Consider the following 21,614-nt stretch of genomic DNA (forward strand, 5'->3'; position numbering starts at 1 on the left):
CCCCAAATTTGATATTTCTTACCTATGTTTAATTCTGGTAATGAGCAAGATTTTGCATGTAAAAATCCAAAATTTTCTCATTTCATCTAGACAAATATGAACCTTAGCTGCCATCTATATCCGCAGTCAGGGAAAAAGCAGAAAGTCATGTAGGGTGCTCCCATCTCCCTCATATTTCTAGCCACCTGACATCAAAGGCATCAATCAATGTAGCAAAAATAAAATATTCACTGTGGCAACCATGGCAACGTACGCATTCTGATCAATGCCTTATGACGTAATGCACTGGTTGCTATAGTGAATCCCTATGCTGCAGAATACCATAGAAACAAGAAAATACTTTGATTTTTTTTTCCCTCCTCTATGAAACCACCAAGAGCTAAAGAGCAAACTGGTTTTCACTAGCCAGTTTTCTAGTTTTGTATTCTCAGGTCTCAGATTCATAGCTTCACAAAGAAAAACAGAAGCATGCGCACAGTTGTACACATGCAATACACAGTATTTTATTAAATTAAGCACTTCCATTGGTTTTTGTGCACTGATAGACTTTAAAATCAGCTTGAAGTCAAAATCAAACCTAAGGAAACAACTCCTGCCTGATTTATGTTGGCATAAGTGTGTGATAACTCCAGTTTCAGTGAAGATCCACCAAGTTTAGACTGATGCACAAGAGAAGAGTCTTTGATTCAGCCTCTCAAATATGAAAGTTTTGGGACCTGATGCTTGTTTTTATGTTGATACCAGAAAACAGCCTAGGACTGCAGCAGATCTATTTATTTTGTGGGTCTGCTCACAGAATTGAGATGGTCCCGCAGGGATGAACTGTCCACAATTGTCAGCTTAGGGCATCACACCAGCTGCTCCCAGGGCAAATCCAGCTGTGCTGGTGACTGCCAAGCAGGGCTGTGCTCCCCATGCAGTGTACCTCACAAGGACAGAGAGCTTCCCTTGCCCTGCACCAACGTCCTCGACACACATTTGTCTTCTACAGCTGGTGGGGTTGAGGTTCAGATACACCTTCACACCTATATGGCACTGATCAGCATTTAATGCAAGCTGTTCCTAGTTGAAATTTGGAAATCTGTTAGGGATCTACAGACTTAGAGCTTTTGGGAAAAATTAATTTATGGCACTGCATAGTGAGAAGTAGACTGACCATAGCAAAGAACAGTTTCAGTCTGTATAAAATTTGGATTAATATTCTGTGTCCTTGGCATCTTGCCTCTCTGTTCATGCCTTTTGTAAGAAACAGGTGGTATCTGGTTTGGAGAACACTGATTTGGCTCCATAACTTGCTGTGTGTGACATGCCTCTTTCACTGTGTCCTTGTTTTGGCTGGGACAGGATTCTTTCTCTTCCTAGCAGGTGGTTAAGTGCTGTATTTTTGATTTAGGATGAAAATGATGTTGATAACACACTGATGTTTTAATTGTTGTTAAGTAGTGCTTACCCTAAGTCAAGGACTTTAGCTTCTCACCTCATACCACCCCAAGAGTGAATAGGCTGTGGGGGAGCCCAAGAGTTTGGGAGAAAACAGTCCTGGTTCCAGACGTGAGAGGGTTCATTTTTGCTGCAGCCAGGAGAGGGTGTGGCCAGGACCTGGAGGTTACTCCATACCAACTTATTATTCTTTACCACCTCATTATTCGATTCCACCTCACATCACTGCTGAAGGAGAGAGGAAAGGAGTCTCTGCTGAGGTGGAGGGGTTCCCTTGAGTTGAGTACACATGAGAGTAAGTGAGGAGTGGTAAGGTAATGCTGATTCCCACACAGAGGGAAAAGTTGATTCTGGAGCAGTTGGGGTGGTGCTGTTGCAGCCACGTTGAGCTCTGTGGGGTGACAGCATTTTTGCACATGAATCGCTCTCCCTCTCTTTTGTCCAGTTTTGCTCTCATATTGCTGCTCTTACTGTTTGTTTTATCTCATTGCTGTTTCCAGTAATTGTTCTCCTCTCAACCCATGATCTTCACCTTTTGTGCCTCAAATTCTCCTCTCCAGCCACTCACAGGGGGAAGGGGGAGAGGGAGGGGAAGTGACTGATTTGTGGTGTGGTTTGGAGGGTCACAGTGAGAGCACTAGTTTGGGGAGTACCATTCCTAAACCATGACACAGAGCCAGAACAGCTGGCTCAAACTGTTCAAAAGGATAACCATGCCATATGGTGTCATGCTCAGCTTATAAACTGGGGGGAAGGCAGGCTGGGTGCTGCAGCCTAGGGATTGAGTGATCAGAAGTCAGTGGATAGAAAACAATTGCCTTATTTATCACTTCTTCTGTATTTATAATTACTATTATTAATAATATTGTTGCTACTTTTACTATTATTGCATCAAACTCTCTTTACCTCAACCCACAAAGTTAACTTTTTTTTTTGCTTTGAATTCTCTTCCCTGTCCTAGGTAGCAGATGGGAGTAAGAAAGTGACTGGGTGGTGTTTAGCTGCCTACCAGTTAAATCACAACATACAGTCAACTATTCGCTTGTTCACAAAGGTTGCAATACAGGTTGCAATGCCTGCTGTGATTTGTAGAATTGGAAAAAGATTGTTTCTAAAATGCCCTTGTTTTTTTCATCTGCCTCTCATCTCAGCCAATGAAAATAGCAATATTCCTATTACCTGCCAGACATCCCTAATTTACATATTTCAGTACTTTTCTAAATTGGGTCGAGAGAGAATTTTGTCTTACTTTAAGGGTAATTTTCATTGATTGTACATGTTCTGAGCGTGATAAAGGCTATACACAGATTTCCTGGAACTGTTGCACACAAAACTGCGTAAAAGTTTTCCTGGAATTACCATTGACTTTTAGTGACTAACACCCTGCAAAAGCTACAGCACAAAGCTATTAGGTATGTACTGACATCCAGTGGGTAGCTTGTGAGGGTGAGAAATTGAGTCATGCCACTAATGCTTCATTCACTTGTCACCTTTATTAGTTCTAACCTATTGTGCACTACCATTCCAATAACTTTAAAGAAAGTTAAATTCTCTTTTTTCAAGAGCTTTGAAACAGAGCTACCTCCACATGGATTTCATTTGTCTATTTATGAATTGAAAAAATGTTCATATACATCTTTGAGTCTATAGGTGTAGAGTGTGTACTGGGTTTATGTGGCCAGTTTTGGTAGTGGAGGGGGAGTGGGGAGTATGCTAAACGATAACTTCTTTGAGATGTTACTAGAAATTTCCTCCATGTCCAGTGGAGCTCATGCCACCTGGCTCAAAGATGGACTTGTCACTGGACAGAGGCACTGCCCACCAATGACTGTGGCAGTGCATCTGTGATAACTATTTAAGAAATGGGAAAAAACCTGCTGCAAAGAAGCAGCCGAAAGAGAAGAGTGAGAAAATGTGAGAGGAAGTCTCCCAGCTCAGTGAAGAAGGAGGGGCGGGAGCTGGTCCAGGTGCAGAGCTGAGATTCCCCTGCAGCCCGTGGTGCAGGCAGCCCATGGTGAGGCAGCTGTGCCCCTGCAGCCCATGGAGGCCCATGGGGATGCAGAGATCCACCCAAAGCATGCAGAAAAGACCCACCCAAGCTCAAAGGAAGCTGTGACCCTGTGGGAAGCACACATTGGAACAGACTCCTGGCAAGATCCATGGCCCCATGGAAAGAGGAGTTCGTGCTGGAGCAGGGTCCCAGTAGGCCTGTGGAGAGAGAAGCACACACTGGAGCACAATTGCTGGCAGGATTTGTGGGCCCGCTGGAGACTAACACTGAAGCAGCCTGTTCCTGAAGGACTGCACCCCATAGAAGGGACACATGCTGGAGCAGTTCATGAAAAACTGCAGCTCATGGAAAGACTCGAAGGACTCACAGCGGAGAAGTTTGTGGAGGACTGTCTGCTACAGTAGAGATCCCACAATGGAACAGGGGAGGACTGTGAGGACTCCTCCTCCTGAGGAGGAAGGAGAGGTCAAGGCAATGTGTGATGAACTGACCATAACCCCAATCCCTCATCATTCTGGGCTGCTGGGTGGTTGTCATTCAAGTTTTGAAGACCTTTCTAAGCCTTCTGTAGTGTTCTTCATATTGGAGTCAGAAATTTTACTTTATCACACTTTCTACTATAAACAATGGCCATGTTTTGCTAACTGTCTTTCATTGTTTACATATTTGTAGGTGGGCAGAAGAAAGTGATTGACAGTTAACTTGACCAATGTAGATTGAGAGGTAAATTTCCATCCTCCAATCCACAGGCCCCATAGGAAATGTATAAAACTGAGTTTTGTAAATAAACTCGTCCCTTTTTACTGCTTTCCTCACCAGCATGTCCTCGTGTAGTTCTTTCCGTGTCCACTGTGACAGGTGGTGGGGATGGAGGTAGAGAAAATCATGGGTAAAACTGATCACAAGGCAAAGGGATGTCGGGGAGAGTATTTTTAAGATTTGGGTTTGGTTTTTTGTATCCTACTCTGAATTGATCAGCAATACATTAAATAATCTTCCCCAAGTTGAGTCAGTTTTGCCTATGACAGTACTTGGTGAGTGATCTCTCCCTGTCTTTATCTCAAGCCATAAACCTTTCTTTGGATCTTTTCTTGCCTGGACAGCAGAGGAGAAGGATAAACAGGCAGCACCTGGCATTCATCCTACCACAAGGTCGACCCATCACACGTGCTAGCAAAGCATTTGATTAAATCAAATGTTACTTTTGACATCTGTGATGCAGATTTGTTGCCACTGGTATTGTCAGAAATGTGTTCTGGACACTGATAGTTCAGGGTCCAAGCTGCCAGGGTAACTCTGAGCTGGTGAAATGCACTATTCCACTCTTGTGTTGAGAGAAACACAAAGAGCTCTACACTGGACTCCTAGCACCATCACAACGACAGCAGGAAAATAGCCACTAGAACACATGATAGTACTTGGTAGCGATCGCCTCCTGCTGTCACTGCTCTTTTTGCTACACTTAAGACATAATGTCCCACATACATTGTCTTCTGATTAAGCCACCATCAAACCAGGTGGGCAATCTCTCTGAGCATATGTAGAGAAATATAATTTATACTCTGCAAAAATTGCCTTCCATCCAATCCAGCTATAGGGAAGTCTTAAAAAGGAAAAGAAACACACCATATGTCTTCTGCAGGCTACTACCTATGAAAGGCTTTTATAGCAGTTTATGCATGATTGTATTTACTAGCCCAAGTAACCCTTTTACCCAGCGTGAAACTGTGAAATGGAAAGAGCAGCCATTTCAAAGGACTGATACTAAATAAAGCATGGTAGGGAGTAGCAAAGAGGGAGAGTGCCAGGGAAGATTTGTAAACAGAGCATGTGGGGTGTGCTCTTTCTGACAGCGAGAACTAATATTTCTGATTAATATTCCTTGAAATAATACATTATTCCAGATCCTAAACTTACTTCATATATAAACCCTGCTATAACACAGGATGCTGGATAAAAATAATTTATCAAATCCTTATATTTTCTTTAGGACTGGTTCACATAAAATACATTGGTTCACATAAATTCCTGTCCAAATCAGGATTTTTGACATCCTTCAAAACAACTGAAAAGAGAGGATGACATGCAGTCTCCTAAACGTAGGTGGATGAGGCCAAAGAAAAACACCTAACAATTTAAAACCAGAGATAAAAAAATCACAAGTAGTAGCAATACTGACATTCATAACTTTTCTGGGGATTAAGCTAATAAACTGAGCTTTACAGGAAACTAGCCCTTTCACAGTAAGTTTAAATAAATAGCCCCTGGAAATAGCTGTACTGGCAGCTAAGTTAATGAATTTGGATCTCCTGGAAAAGACTGCAGTAATTAATGGGAAATTGAAAAGCTAGTAATTGCTTTACCTGGATACACCATCTGCACAAATTTTATTTGCAGAATGTGTCAGAATGCACTTTAGTTCTGACCTTTTTTCCCAAGCTTTTAGCATTAATGATGTCATAGGATAGTAATCATTTTCTCTCTCCCTATCTCTGCACAAAACTTCTCAGTTTTTGAGTCCATGAACTTTCTGGAGCTTAAAACCTTAACATACTTTCTTATTTAAGGAGATCCTGTAGAGTCTTCTACATTAAGCTTGCTTGACAGGGAATAGTCATGGTATGGACCTGATTTTTCCTGCATTTGATAATGTCAAATGTCTGTAAATGTTCCTGGTTGGTGATTCCAGGATCAATTTTCACAATGGTTAAAAACATAGATTTAGAAGAATTAATAAAGGAAACTTTACTTGGGGTCTCGACATTTTAATTCATATGAGTTCACTCAAAACAGGGACCAATTTCCTGCTCTTCTGTCAGCAGAGGAAGGAGGACTGTGGCATAGAGTGGCTAGCTCCCAGTTTGAGTGCTTCAGTGGACAAGCTGATGAGGTAGAAGAGGTTTGCAGCTCAGTTCATGTGCAGCTATAGCTACCTAGTTATAGGTGGGAATTTATATATATGTAAATACCTATATATGTATATATATAGTTATCTCTGCAGAAAATGCAGATTTCTGAGTAGTTTCTCTTCATGCAATAAAGACTTCTTTGCCATCAAAAAGGGCAGAAATACTATTAGAAATTAATGGCAACTCAGAATATTATTTCTAGTTCATAGCTTTCTGTAAGTAGCAGCCAAATCTTCTGAATCTGATTTTCTTCATGCCTATAGCAGTTTAATCTGGCAAATTAGTCAGTTTCAGGATAGAAACAGAAGTAGGAGAATCAGGCTTAAAATGTTCTTCTATTTGTAGTGGAAGAAGAATTCCACAGCAAGAGGTGTTTTCCATTTATCCCTGTTTAATTTATAAATAATTCCAAGCAAGTCAGAGGAATTGGGCTGGTAAAAGATGAAAAATAAAGATCACATGGGGGAAATTCACACTCATTGTAGCAAAGGAATTTTTTATTTCCTTTCTTCCAAGGAACACAGTTCTTATTTATGATCTATCCTGTCAAAAAAATTAAAACTTAACCTAAGTGCAATGAAAAGCAGGCTGACCCAGTATTTGGCAACATAGTTTCCAGGAGTTCAGACTGTAGTTTCCTCCAGGAAAGATCTCCTCCGAATGATTTGCACTGGGGAAAGAAATAAAGCAGAAATCAGATCAAATTCCCTTCTGCAGAATCACAGAATTTGGTCATGGGAATCTCTCTCTGCAGTATATGTATATACACACACACACATGCACCTGGGAACACACACTTTCTCCAAAGCAACTTTAGATGTGCTAAAATTTTCATGAGAAATAATACAGAGAGAAGACTTTCCAAACACCAGCCAAGTGCCATATCCAGATGTTCTCTGGTTTTCTGTGTAAAGTCCTCATGCCTCTGGTATATATCCCTAGATAACTGAAATTATTGAGGGTTTCACTTCTCTATTTAATATTTTTACATTTTCAAAGCATCTACTTAACATCAATTCTGCTGAAAATAGAGCAGGTTCTTGTCTTTGTAGCAACCTGGTAGAGTTGAAATTAGTGTGATGAGCAAAAGTTGGAGTAATGAAGAAATAAAAATGATTGAATGTACCCAGAGATGATTTTTGCTGTGTAAGTTCTTCTATTTCAACAGCAGGGAAAAAGGATGAATTAAGAGTATTTAATTCTAAAGTAATTAGCTGTGAAAACAGAAAAAAGCAGCAGCACACTAGGACAAATGTGAAAATTTCTTGCCATAACCTAAATACATAGACATTGGGTTCTTTGTGAGATAGTGTTAACTACATCTGAATATATTCCTTATTTAATATCAGTATTTCTTTCTTCTCTGCCTTGGATAGAGAGCTGTGAAATACAATTTATCTTGAAATATTTTTTTACTTTAGGTGCATGTAAAGTTTTAAATGCAAACAGGCCTGATTACTGCTATCTTCAGTCACATTACAGACAGAAGAGGGGAGGGAAAGGCTCCTGACTTTTTTTCAGCTATTGCTATCCTCACACACTATGTTAACATTATATTAGTTCAGATATTCTATTTAATTTTTTGTTAGTATTTGAGATAAACCAAGAATCATCGAGTCCAACCCCTGGGCCTTCACATCACCATCCCCAAGGTCACACCATGTGCCTGAAAACTGTCCAAACACCTCTAGAACTCTGCCAGGCTTGGTGCTGTGACCACTTCCCTGGGGAGCTGTTCCAGTGCCCAACCACACTCTGGGAAAAAATCTTTTCTAATATCCAACCCAAACCTCTCCTGACAGAACTTCATGCCTTTTCCTCAATTTCTCTCACTGGTCACCACAGAGGGGAGATCAGTGTTTGGTCCTCCTCTCATGAGGAAGTTTCAACAAAGATATTTTAAATTTTCTATTGGTTCTGTAGGCATTTGTCATGCAACATAAAAGTGCCCCAAGAAGAGAAAAACAATTCAACAGCACCAGAATAGTAATTCCTGATGAATGCGAGTTCACTGAAAGCAGATGCCTAAGAAAAAAGCCAAATACAAAAAATAAAAATAAGTTTTCAGAGAAGATATGAGCTCCCTAAATTTTACTCTCAGAGGATAAAGGGTTCTCAATACCTGGTGAAGAGATGCTTGCAACATTTAAATAGCTCTGTGCTGTTGGCAGGGAAATCTGTGAAGTTGGAAGCATTTCCTAATAAGATGTGGCAAGGAACTTCCAGACCAGGGACAGTCAGCATTCCTGTGAAGTAAGTTACAATTTTCTTAATGAGTAATGAAGAGGAAGATAAGAATATGAGTCATGGGGTCATGATCAAACCATCCTGGCTGACGCAAAATAACAATTTAAGGTGGTTATGTAAAGGTACAAGGTCAAAACCTTTGAACTGTGGGACTTCTAATATGAATCATTTTACAGAACTGAATTAAGGAGCAACCACAACAATTTATTTACTTTTTATATGTAGAAATTCAACTACTGCAACCTGTTACAGTTAGATAATTTTAGTTTTCTGCCCCTTTTAATGATATTAATATTGTAGTAATGCTTTTCCCACTGCTGGGTCAGTGTGTATTCATTAAGTAAAATGGAAGTTATGCTGTACTTATAGAAGAGCAAGTAAATACAGACTCTCTTATTTTGTTTTAAATTGAGTTTGCTTTGCTAGATATTCTCTAAAATTTCCTACAAATACTAATGTCATCATTCACTGGAGTAATGGACACACAAAAATATGAAGATGATAGGTCCTTGTATATGTAATGTTGTGGAACTTGGACACATTTTTAATATGTTGGTATCTTAACTGGGGTAATAGAAATTGCTTGGCTTTTCAACTTTCTCCTGAGTGTAAGCAAAAACATTTGCCATGCCAGGAGTGGGTGGAATGCAATTTTCTTTCCAAAGTAGATTCTATTATTTTGAAGAGATTTTCCCAGTGGCTGTTCACAATATTATTCTTAAGATCAGTATTGTGAAATGACACATTTTGCTAGGACTTTCTGGTTCCTCAGGTATGTAGAGGAGTGTCATATATTAAAATATTATGGATGGCTGTGAGACTAATGTTATTTCAAGTGTGCTGGTTCCATAGCCTTCAGAAAATAGTATGGGCTTATCCTTAAAATGTGTATGTTTCTGTTGCTATCATTAACACAAAGGCATAGAGAGGCTGTGGTAGAAACAGACATTTCAGGTTTTAGCTACAAAAAGTACCAAGACCTTTCTTCACTGTTGAAATATGAGTGCTTTAACCTTCGTCATACAATTTTGTGTATCACATGCTCAGGAAAGAGAGCTGGAAAAGGGATTGTGAAATACTGAAGATATTTTTTCCTACTGAAACACATCAATTAATTAATCTTTTGAAAAATTATTTTGTTCTTTTTAATTTACGCCCTAAAATGATTGTTGCATTGTGATTCTTCACTCAGATTGAAGCTGAAATTTTGAAAATAAGGATCAGCTGTGGAGTCTCATTTTAGGACCATTTCATGAGCCTAAGTGCTTTGTGGAAATAATACTCACTCAAAATATTGACTTAACATTATGACAAAGAGTTGTTCAGATTCTCCCTCACTTTTTTCTCTTTTACACTCTTTCGTTCCACTTTTCTGTTTCTTTTCCAAAATTAGTTCTCTATTCCTGTATCTAGTGGTGTGGCAGAGGGATTGAAATTAATTTATAACTTGCTTTGTTTATGAGTCATGTGTTCTGCACAGACAAACAAACAAAAAAAACCCCAACAAAAATCTCCCTCTGTTAAATCACCATACCTCCCCTCCCAAAAACAGGAGTAATAGAAGAACTAACATTTTTACATCTTTTAATATTCCAGTTTTGAAGAACTTTTGGTGTCGTATCAACTTTTAATCTTGCCAAGCACAAAAATGCTTGTGTTTGAGTGTCAGGGGCAGCCCAGGCGGGTGTGGTATGGTGCTGGGGCACTGCCCCGTGGCGGCCACCGAACGCAGAGGACACCACACCCGCGCACTGTACCTGCGACACAGGCCGTCATGAAACACGCCACCGTTCCCGCAACCATCGCCCTGAAAGCGCTGTCGGCTATCTCCTTCTTTTTGGAGGGAGCCATGCTTGCTAGGAAGAGAAACAGAGCGCATGTCAAACAGAAATACATCTAAGGAAAGCGAATCTGCCAGATTTTGCCCCTACAGGAGTAATTTCCCACCCTGCGGTTTAAACGAAGGGAAACATGGAAGAAAAAATGGGACATTTTTAGGGGGTTATTTGAAGGCCAAGTGCAAGTGTTGGCTCTCTCTGTTAAGTGAGTGGCTTATATATAAAATGGTAGCTTTTGTTTGCTTTGGCAGATTGCATGTTTGTGCTGGATGATTGTGCCCTTCAGAAGAGTCTGTCCCCATGGCTGGGTCTTGTTCCCCACTCCTGGCACTGCAGAGCCCACTGTGGCTTCAGGGTAAAGAGGAAGGCCAGCAATTCTGGCTGCCTAGTAAGGAACTCAAGATGGTTTTTCAGTTTTTCTTTTCCACTGAGATCTGAAAAACTTTTTTTTTTTTCTTTCCCTATAAGCCTACTACATATATGTGATATTTTTATGGGAAATAGCTGAACTCATCTTTCCAACCAGCATGCTATGGAGGTGAATGGCTCCTCCTGAAGCTCATGGGTTGCTCAGGCCCATGTTTGAGGGCTGAACAGGGAAAGCTATCAGAAGGGCTTTGTTACTTCCCCTTGCCTTCAGCATCTCTCTCAGTACCTTCACACCAAACCCTGTACACCTCTGGGTGCCCTTCCATTCACAGCTGAGTGCTAGGCCTTGGCAGAGCAGCTGCTCAGCCCCTAATGCTGCTAAGCTCCACACCCAGCCTGTTCCTTTGGGTGCCTTCTTTGGGATTTGTTTCACAAACAAATTGTCAGTGAGAGTGATTCTTACTCAGGCCTCCTATTACCAGTCCCAGGGAGCCGAAGTTGGCAAACCCACAGAGAGCATAGGTGGCGATGACTTCAGAGCGAACCTGAAAAACAAAGGCATGCCCTCTGAGTGATTTGAAACAGCTCATTGTGATTTAAAGGTCTGAAAACATGGCACTGTGGCTCTGAGTACAAAAATTAACTGTTTTGCTTGGTTGCTGCCTGAGGCGTGGCTTTCAAAAAGACAGAATTGCTCCTGGGCAGAAAGTCACAGGCTTTTACACCCACTGCCTACCTTAGGACTTGCAAACCATGTGATGATTTTATCTTTCACAATATTGTTGTGCCTTTTTGAAGTAAGTACTAGTAATTAAAGACAAAAAAAATCTTATCTTACTAGTGGCAATTTAGCTGCTGTTTTCTTAAAGTATGAGTCAGAGAGCTATAATTCAACTTGTTTTTCACAGCTGGATGCCTCTATAAAACTCTTTTGAAACCTCAGGTTTTGGTAGGCATCCCTGACTCTTTTGTCCCTGAAGAAGCAAAGGGCTCTATATACAAAGCTGCTTTGTGTGTGCTCCACCCTGTGCAAAGAAGGCAAGCTGGTCTCCTAGGAAGTGGGTACACTGATGTGTTGACAGGCAGAGAGGGACATGATGATTTTGGAATCCCCATTAATAGTTTACTTCCATATTGACTTCTGCCACCTTTCTCCCCTTGGGTAACACCAACTAAGTGGCCTCAGAGCAGAGATGAGGGGGACCCCTCACAGGACACAAAATGACTTTAGGTGAAATTAGGCTACCAACCTTGCAAGTCTTCAGACAAATGTAGTTCAAACACTTTGAGAAAGGAGGCAACATATCTCAGCAAATGGATTTTTTTCTCCCTGGCAGCTCTGAAGTCCTGTTTACTGTGGTTTGGTTTCAAGCTGAAAATGAGTGAGTGTTCTAGCAGGTTTCCTGTTTATTAGAAGTTTCTCTGGTTTAATTCCTCTTTTATGAACATCAATTTGTAGATACTTCCAATCAATCTGTACAAATGCAGCAAAATGTTTTTCAAGTACCCACGCTACCAGCTTTTCCTAGAAATGCTCTGTGTACTCTGATTTCCCTGCTTTCATTTGCACTTTCCTAGCTCCGAAAACAGGAAGCCATGTAATTAATGACTCAGGTGAAGAGACTTGTTTGCTCAGTCTGAGTGAATATCCGTGTGTGGATGAATTAGGGAGCTCTGGAGCTGAAGAGAAATTAAAAATGGAAGCCAAGCACACATTCACCTGAACTGTTGTGCTGTAATTATAATGGTTACCAACCAATTTTTACTAGCATTATGAAACAAAATTGTTTGTTTCTCTGAGCTTTTCACCATGGAAGCTAATACAGCTCTTTATAGGTATTAGAAGTCAATGTGAAGATTCTATATGACATCTTGGGGGAAAGTGGTGGTGAAACAGGGTTCCTAGGGTCTTTGTTTTAAGGCTGTATTCCACACTAAAAAACTAGTATTCACTCATGCAGTAATTCAGTGTCATATTCACATAGTAGAAGGAAGCACAGCTATAACAAGGCACATCAAAGATCATTCTAGCCCATGGTTTTATTGCCAAGAATTTCAGGAACACTGGTAATGGATGCTCAGGCAAGGGTTTGAATATTTGATCAGACCATCTGGCTTTCTACCTCCACATGTGAAATATGTTTTGTTGATCAGCAATGCAAGTGGTTGGGAATTTGGTTTTGGTTTTTTAAATACAAGAGGTATCCACAGCACCCCATCTGATTCAAAGAAGCAAGTAAGAGCTGTACAAAATACTTTCGGGGTTTCTCTACAGTGACCATCTGTCTTGATTTGAGAAAAAAGGCTCAATGGAGGTGTAAAGTTGGATATCATGGTTTTCAATGTCTGAGCTCAGGATGAATTCAGCATATGCTGTGCACATGAATGCCAGTGGAGTAGTCACATTTGCAAAGGTCAGCTTTGATCACTTTCATCACTTTGATGACCTTTGGCCCCATGCACACACAGAAGATGCCCTTAGCACTGCCTTCCTCAGGGCACTGTAGTAGGAGCTACACTTCTGTTGCGTAAACAGTGAATGAGAGGTGGGACAAGGCTGGAAAGCTTGAATGAGACAGACAGGTTGGACCCAGTGTCCAAGGGACAAGGGAGCTGTATGCCCTGTACAGGTCTTTTATTACTGCCCTCTGCAGAGGGAACAATAGCCTACAGCAAAGGTGTGCCAGTAATGCCACTTGCTAGAGCTTGCTGGGTGCTTGTCTCCAAGTTTAATGCTTGGACGAATGTCTGACAGCAGGAGGATCCTCAAGTTCTTCCTCAGGGTTTTCTTGGGAGAGTAGCTCATGGAAAAATGCTGAGAATCAGGTAAGAAGAAACTTGCCATGAAGGTAGCCTCTGTTTTAAGTATGGTGTCCTGTGTGACACTGCATGTCCCCCAAATCCACATCATTCTAGGCTTGTTCAAGACAGCTAGGGCTATGACAATCACAGCAACCACACAGAGCAATGCTGCACTTTCATAATTGAACTCTGTTGCTCAACGACACATCTTAGAGTAATATGCAACCATTTTATGCCCATATTAAAAAATAAGTTGAGTTTCAACATTGGAGTATTTGATCAAATCTGTAGAACAGAAAATGGTACTTACTGTCATATACTGTTTAACACCATTAATGTACATGCTTCCACCCTTTTCTCGGTTTTGAATCAATTTTGAAAGGCGCTCATAAGCCAAAAATTCATTGAAGAAAGTTTTGTAGCCTAGTAGTCCACCAACAATAAAACTGTCTTCCCAGTCGACTCCCATCATGAAAGAGAATGGCATGAAGACATAAGCACAAATGTTCTGCAGAATGTATAAGAAAAAGCAGGTCAAAAGACACAGTCAAAGAACAATAGCAGGCAGTAAGTTTTCTAAACTTAAAATAAGGAAGGTTTTATTTTAGCAGAGAAAAACTGGCCTTGAATTTTTGCTGCCACAAACTCCGGGACAGTTTTTAATTGTCAGGCATGCTTAAGTAACTTTAAAAACATTAATCCAGACTCTAGATATAACAAAATATTGATATATGACCCTACTTTTATATCTAAAATAAAACAAAGGTTTCTGTGCCTTCTTTTCCCTCAATAATGGCTTCAAATTAGGCACAATGTTTTGAGGAAAAGAAGGAAGATTGAACTAAAAGAGCTGATAAGAGAACTGAAAATTCTAATTCTTCTGCTGATTAAAGCAATAGTGTTATTGAACACACTTAATTATCAGGTTATTGGACTCCAACTGGTGTAAACAGAAGAGTTGTCGCTGCATAAAAGCTGTGTATCTGACACAATTAAAGCTGTACCTATTTTTTCCTGGCATTAGGATTTACGCAAATTGAAAAAGAAATCCCATATCACAGTATAACTTACTTCTATATGAGAGAAAATAACTCCAGCTGTGAAAGGGTTTGGTCAGATTGTCCTTCGGGAACGTAACAGAAGTCTTTAAGTAGTTACTATCCCTGGCTGGTTTCTCTGCCCACAAAAAGTTACACCTTAGTGTCTCCCCTAAGTGAAGACTGGCTGCATGCATTGTCTGTCTCAATTTCTTGTGGACCATCTACCTGTCCAAATCTTACACCACCCAGCAGTTATGGAAATACCAGCCCCTGCCTGAGTATGCCTGAGGCATGCATACTTGTGCCTTTCCTCAGCTGGGTGTCTGGGGTGCAGTGAGGTATCTGTGAAAGCTTGACAGGGTAATAACTGAGTATTACATCTCCTTAGTATCAGGAGATATGGCTCCTGAAGCCATATCTGTTATGAGTGGCTATTCACTTCTGCAGCACCTGTACACAAGTTATATCCATGTTTCTCACAGGGCTTTTTTTAGGATCTTGCAAAACAGAAAGGCCCAAACCACTGAAACTAGGTTGATCGCATTGGGACAAAAATAACATACTGACCTAGGTTCAAACAGAAATCCTGTTTGAAACCCATTTGCTCTGTTGAGTGATTTGGGTACAGTTTTACATTGTAATTGTATTGAGAACTAACCAATATCGAGTGTGTCTGGTTTCAGACAAGCCCAGCCTTTCTCCAGTATCCCCATCTAAGTGAACCTAGTGAGCATTAAGGGTTTGATGGGACCTCCTGAAGCTAAAGCCACTTCTATGTTTAGCTGAAGAAGATGTTAATGGCTCAGCAAGTGTGTAACTGAGAGGTGTGCTGCACTGCCAAGGCAGAGAAGGCAGATGCTAGCCTACTCTCTATAAACATACCCTGAGGGTTTATCAAGAACTTCAGAGGGAAACTATATGCAGACTAATAGATACAGAAATACTTACATGACAGAAACCTTACTTTAACTGTTAAAAAATTTTCCAGAATACGCAAATAAAATATGGGTTTAGATCATGTTAAAACACAATATGGGAACAAAAAACCAGCTACAAACAAACCACACAAGCACTTAAAATTTGAGAATGACAAATTATGCATGTATGTCAGCTGCATGAGGAACCTGGATACCATACCTCAAAGGTTAGCTGTGGATAGTCAAACAAGTTGCCCAGCCAAGAAAGGGCTGAGTCAAGGAAGCTCAGCAAGGCAAGGAAGGAGATCACATTCACGATGATGTTTGCTACCAGCCCAGTGGAGGTAGAGGCACCCTGACTGGCTGCTTCCAGAAGATTCTTTGATTCACTTTGCCAATGAAAAGAAAAACAGCGTGTGAACATCTTTAAATTTAAGAACAAATAACATAACTAAAAGGTACATGCACTTGATTAGAATTCTAGTACTGAAGCTGTCTGTACACTTATAGAGAAAATAATGAAGAGAAGTGATGAGGTGAAGGAGGCTTTTCCTGTCAGTCATCATGGTAGAAACTTGGAGCAAGTGCTTCTGGTGCCCTGAGAATATATTCTGGTACATTCAGTGTTGGGCAAGATATGGATCAGATCTCAAAATCGTAGCACTGTTAGGATTAGGACTGGTCACTGCTTTTCTTCAACACAACCCTTGCAGAAATGCCTGGGCCATTCAGGAACAGATCCTTACAAGCCTTTTTGCTTTGCCTGTCATTCTCAAGAGAAGCCTCCCTGCAGATGGGCAACAAATTTGCTGCTGCGGTTGAAATGATTGCTTTGACTTTGCTTTTTACATGTTTGCATTTGCAGATTAATTACAAATGGGAAAGCCTCCTAGCAGGTCACCTCAGGTAGGCATTTCCCACTTTCTTTGGAGAGTTTACAGTTTGGCCCAAGTCCTTGACATATGTTGGATTGTAACTGGGCACACTCACTTGAATTAATAAATCAACCATTTGCAGTATTTAGTCTGTAATTAATTTGTTGCTTGTGCACCTACCATGTAATCCTCCTAAAATTTATATGTGAGGAGTTATTTTTCCAGATCTCACTTTTGCAGTAGCATTAACTAGTATCTAGATCAGCTTACCTTTTTGCCATTTGTATGCCACTCCTCAGAGTTATCAGAGGCTTTTCAGTTTCAGGCCAGAATAATTTGGACACAGCTAATGCTGCTGGTGCTGACATGACGGAAGCAGTCAGTAGGTGGGAGGAGGAAACCTAAAATTCCAGGTGACAGAAAACACACCATGATAACCATATTATGCACAAACATGTAGGAATGCAATTAATTTTTTTAGTTGTTTGGATGATTTTTCTACAAGAGGTCATTAAAAGTTCATATTGCTCATGAGGAAAAGAAAATGAGCTGTCAGAAGACCAGGGACTTTTGTGGCTAATTCCTTCAGAGACAAAAAAACAAACAGTGGGAATGATTTTCAATGTGTTTTAGCTGGGCTAAATACTTAAAAGATTTCAGATAAACCACATATTTTCTAGTTCTCTTCCCCTGCCTTACCCCAAAAGAAATATATGCTCCTAAAACACTTCCAGCAATAGTTGAGAATCCTGCTGTCATGACTGCATGGAGTTCCGATTTGGTGATGTAAGGTAAGTAAGGCCGTACTAGGAGAGGAGACTCTGTCTGGAAGTGAAAAACAAGCACCAAATTAAGAAATCCCCAATAAAAGCCCAAAGATTTCTTTTATTAAGGGCAGAAAGATTAGTGTCTGCATCATACTCTCTAAGGTATCTTTGACTAATTAGTCCTAGTGCTAACGAGTGCTCGAATTTCAATAGGTTGGGGCTTTTTTTATCCCAAGAAAGAGAATGTCTGAAGACAATTGTGGCTGGTTTGATGTTTCCCTAAAAGGCACAATGAAACTGCCAAGAAATTCTATTCCAATTCTGAGTGACTTAGGGACAGGCAAAGGTCTGAGCCATAGATAAGGCTGCTAGTCAAGTGAAACATGCTCCTCTGGCATGTGTGTGGGCACGTCCTGGAGGCAGTGTCATGCAAAGGTACTACTCTAAATCTTGAAGCATTGTGATGTGGTGATGCACTGCTGCTAAATACCATGTTAATAGTGCATTTGGGCTTGAATGGTAATTGTTGATCTACATTGCTTTTGAGCTTGGGACAGACTGTTGTAAATGTGGGTTTAATGCATTTCCTATTAAAGTGGGAAGTTAGATATGTCCACTCTTTTTGTGAAGGCCTGGTACTGCTAGCTCTTGGTTTTCTTCACTGTCTTTCTCTCTTGTCCTTTCCTGTTTTGTGTGCCATCTTTTCACACCACTTGCTTTTCAACTGAAAAAGAACCTTGAAATTGTTATTTCTTCATAGCCAACGTATGAACATGCTGCAGTTTTGGAAATCAATCATCAGACTTGCTGTAGTGGAATCCTAGCTTTATAAGAGACTATTCTTTTATTAAACAAATGCTCAGTGAGCAGCATTATTTCCCTATATTCCGTAATACTGTTACATGCTAGCATGTTTTTGTGTGCTCCAACTCACCTGTCCCACAAATATGTTACCCGCAGCCACCAAAGACTCAACAGGAGTTGTCCCCATGAAGACATGCATTATCCAACCAACCTAAAATGATTTAAAAAAAAAGAAACAAAAAACATGCCTTTCTTGAGTTAATCATATCAGTCCAAGAGTTCAGAGACATGTTACAGTACGTCCTGAGTTAATGATTTCAGCTTAAAGGTATAGCACATTCATGCAACTTTTACATGCTAAAATAAGGCAGAGGAGGAGTAATTTAAGAGAACTGAAAGTATCCTAGGCTCCTTCCGGGCATAAAAATCTTAAAACTAAATTAAACAAAACAGACATTTTGATGTGTTTTTATTACTCATCCTCTTGTCCAAAAAGACTTGGATCATATGGAGGGAAAAAATGTGAAATTTAGATTAAATCTAAAAATGCCTCATTGCAATTTTAGCACACTAGTATCAGCTAGGTGATGTTCATGGTGCTTATACAACAATCCTGTGATTGTAAAGGGCAAAGTACTTTTAATTTAAGAATATCTTCAAATTAAGTTTAACTACCACCATAGAGGAAGATCTTCTCCTTCATATGATAGGTTTATTGGACAAAGAGAACAGAAAGTTGACTTGATCTTATCTTAGTAGACAGTAGTACTAGACATAGCTGTTGACAGAAATGAGCACTTTAGAGAGTGAGGTGAGGTACCTACTTTGATCTTATCTGGGTATCTGTGATAGGAAGGTATATGCAATTGCTACTGAAATGCTTAGTAGAAATCCACCATCTGTGTTTTAATCTTCATCCTGCCCTTTGGGGCTGGGAGAAGGGCAGGCAGAAAGAAAAATTTGGGCAAGTCTAGCATCCAAGGAATGCTAAAGCTAGACAGGCAAATCTAACAGTTAATATGACATAAGCAATGAAATCAGACTGAGAGAGGGAAAATGTGCTATGTGATGCCAATTAAGATTTTTAACATCTACCATGTAATGGTAGTATTTGGAACTATTTCCAAGTTACAGTTCCTCTACACATGGTCAAAACATTTCCCACACTAGCCAAATGAGCATCTAATTGGCAAAATGCATACCTTTCCAATAAGCCACTGCATGAATCCAACGTGGTAAAGCATAGACATAACCGTACTGAAGAAAACCACAATTGGCAGTACCTAATTTGAAGACACAAACTCATTAAAACTTCTACAGTGGTTTCCTGTCCTTCAGGCTATTTATTCTTTAAAAAAGTGTGTCATGTTTTTGGAGTTGTACTTATAGGTATTGAAAACTTATCATTAAATTTACACTTATACTGTAATTTTTTTGACCTTCCTGTTTGTGCTGGAATTAAGTCATTTTCATTTATCTACATAGTTTTCTAACACAACTGCAATTGTTTGGAAACTGTTTAGCTTAGCATAATATACACTGGTTTACAGCCACGTTTAAGTCAATTCAAACATTTACATCTCGTAAAAAGGATCTATTTAAAGGTATATACTTACTAAATACAGAAAGTGAATATAGGTCTCTTACTGTGGGCATGAAAAATACTTTCTTTCAACATAATTTAAAAGAATTGCATGAATGCCTAACCCACTCTCTGATGGGCTATCAAAACCACTCTCAGATTGGGTTTTCATCTGGAATAAAACTAATATAACTTGATTCTTGAGTATGTGAAATATTTGGGATGACACCACTTCTATGCTAGTATACAAAAAAGAAAAACTGCCCCCCCAAAAGGTCCAAAATTAGTCAAACAGATTAGTTAGCACTAAAACAGTACCACTGTCATGTGAAAAGAGGAGGCCTTCTTGACCCTTAGTGTGGGGAGACTTGTTTGCCCCTTAAGTGTTTCTCTGTCAACGTCCCAGGAAAGCCAAGACCCTTGTACCTGACCAACCTTTCAGCATCCCTTTAGAGGGATGCTTAACCAAACAGTCCTGCTGGATTGGAGGGTGGTTTGACTGCCTTAGGGAAACACATCAGTATAATGGAGACCTCTCAGCAGGTCTTGCCCCTTATTAGAGTGTGTTACCTGGTGCCAGCTGCCAGTGTCCATAAAGGATTCATACTAATAATTTAAGGAATAACACTCTTGTTAATATAAAATTGTTACAGGTTAAGGTTTGAAGATTGTAGCTGATTGTATCTGACTGCAAAAATATACTTGAAGGAATATGCAGACAAGCTCTAATCCCCAATACAAGTACTCAGGGCATACAGAGCCTGGTTCTTACCCAACAGGCATTCCTATGAGGAAGACAGGTTCAGCCCATTGACTGATCCTAGCAGTTAAGATGGAGTCTTCCCTAAGTTCCTCCATACTCAACTTACCTATGTACTATTTCTCTGTGTTTACGTGGAGTTTGAGTTACTCTAGTCATGCATACCCTTGTTACTGGTTAGAGTAAAATTCTCTTCCTTTGCTTTTAAAGATAGAATCAAAAAGAATGTAGAGTGCATTCCAGTGAGATGTGGTCACCCATCAGAGATGGGTAACTTTGACATGGCACATTAATATTATTATTAGGCTTTTACAAAGTAAGTTTGTCTAAGGCAGAGATGTTGCCACAGTTGCTTGTGACACTAGCCACAAGATGTCCCACACAGTGGGGTTGACAGTTGGTATATGGTTTATCAGCTACAAAATACCACCAAGTTCTCTTCCCTGCAAGGACTTCCACAGAGCCTAGCCATGGTGCCTCCACTCCACTCCATCCTCCATTCCATCCCCCTTAACAGGTGATAGGGAATCATAATGGAAGAGGTTTCAAAGTCATGCACCAACCATATTCCATCCAGAAAGCAGCAACTGCAATTTACCCTGTATTATTACTCCTGTTCAAATGCGAATGTAAGCACTCAGTTTTCTCTGAATGTATCCCCAGTTACCAGTCCACAGGGCCCGCCGTCATTTTCCCACATCCACTAAGACTAGGAAGCTTTCATGTGTGTTCACTAATTACATAATGCATTATAAATAAAATCAAGCAACAGAATGAAAAACAACAAACCACTTTGTTAGTTCAGATCTTTTCAGTACATAGACTCTATGCCTTTCTAGGAGAGTTGGTACTGTCAACAATTTTGAAATACATTTAGAAACTCAATTTTGATGATCAGAACCTTTCACTGAAAGGACAGAGTGCAATTAACCAATATTGTTGTGCTGTTCAACAAGTTAATATAACGCTGCTTTCTCTAGTTTGGGTCCTTGATCCTTTCTGCAATTCTGTAGGGATAGTTTGCCATGCATCAGTAAAATATCTTTCTCCCCTGTCATTTCTTTTGTTATTACCATACAGAGCAGGAAGTTAAAATTGTTGGCTGCTCTCAATTCCTCTCCTGTCTGTGGCTTTAACTTTTTCTTTATTTTCCTTTAAGGAAGTTGTTATTGATGTTTAAGAAACATCCTGCTTTTTCATACACTTCTAAAGCTTGACCTTCAAAGCAAAGCCTTTCTCAGGGAACCACAATT

General features: G+C 40.0%; 1 protein-coding gene across 1 annotated transcript in view; it reads right to left on the bottom strand.

The window, feature by feature from the left end:
- Positions 1 to 6,839: 6,839 nt before the first annotated feature.
- The window catches only part of SLC28A3 (solute carrier family 28 member 3), a 38,523-nt gene continuing 23,748 nt past the window's right edge, over positions 6,840 to 21,614 (bottom strand). Inside the window, exons 9-18 of the mRNA XM_063422922.1 lie at positions 19,222 to 19,302; positions 18,150 to 18,230; positions 17,148 to 17,273; positions 16,719 to 16,849; positions 15,794 to 15,962; positions 13,927 to 14,124; positions 11,278 to 11,359; positions 10,365 to 10,463; positions 8,483 to 8,606; positions 6,840 to 7,030 (exon numbers count right to left, since the gene is read on the bottom strand). Coding sequence (XP_063278992.1) covers positions 6,928 to 7,030; positions 8,483 to 8,606; positions 10,365 to 10,463; positions 11,278 to 11,359; positions 13,927 to 14,124; positions 15,794 to 15,962; positions 16,719 to 16,849; positions 17,148 to 17,273; positions 18,150 to 18,230; positions 19,222 to 19,302 — 1,194 coding nt within the window. The 3' untranslated portion in view covers positions 6,840 to 6,927. The remainder of the gene's footprint in view (positions 7,031 to 8,482; positions 8,607 to 10,364; positions 10,464 to 11,277; positions 11,360 to 13,926; positions 14,125 to 15,793; positions 15,963 to 16,718; positions 16,850 to 17,147; positions 17,274 to 18,149; positions 18,231 to 19,221; positions 19,303 to 21,614) is intronic.

This window comes from Prinia subflava, chromosome Z, assembly GCF_021018805.1.
Source record: "Prinia subflava isolate CZ2003 ecotype Zambia chromosome Z, Cam_Psub_1.2, whole genome shotgun sequence".
NCBI lineage: Eukaryota > Metazoa > Chordata > Aves > Passeriformes > Cisticolidae > Prinia > Prinia subflava.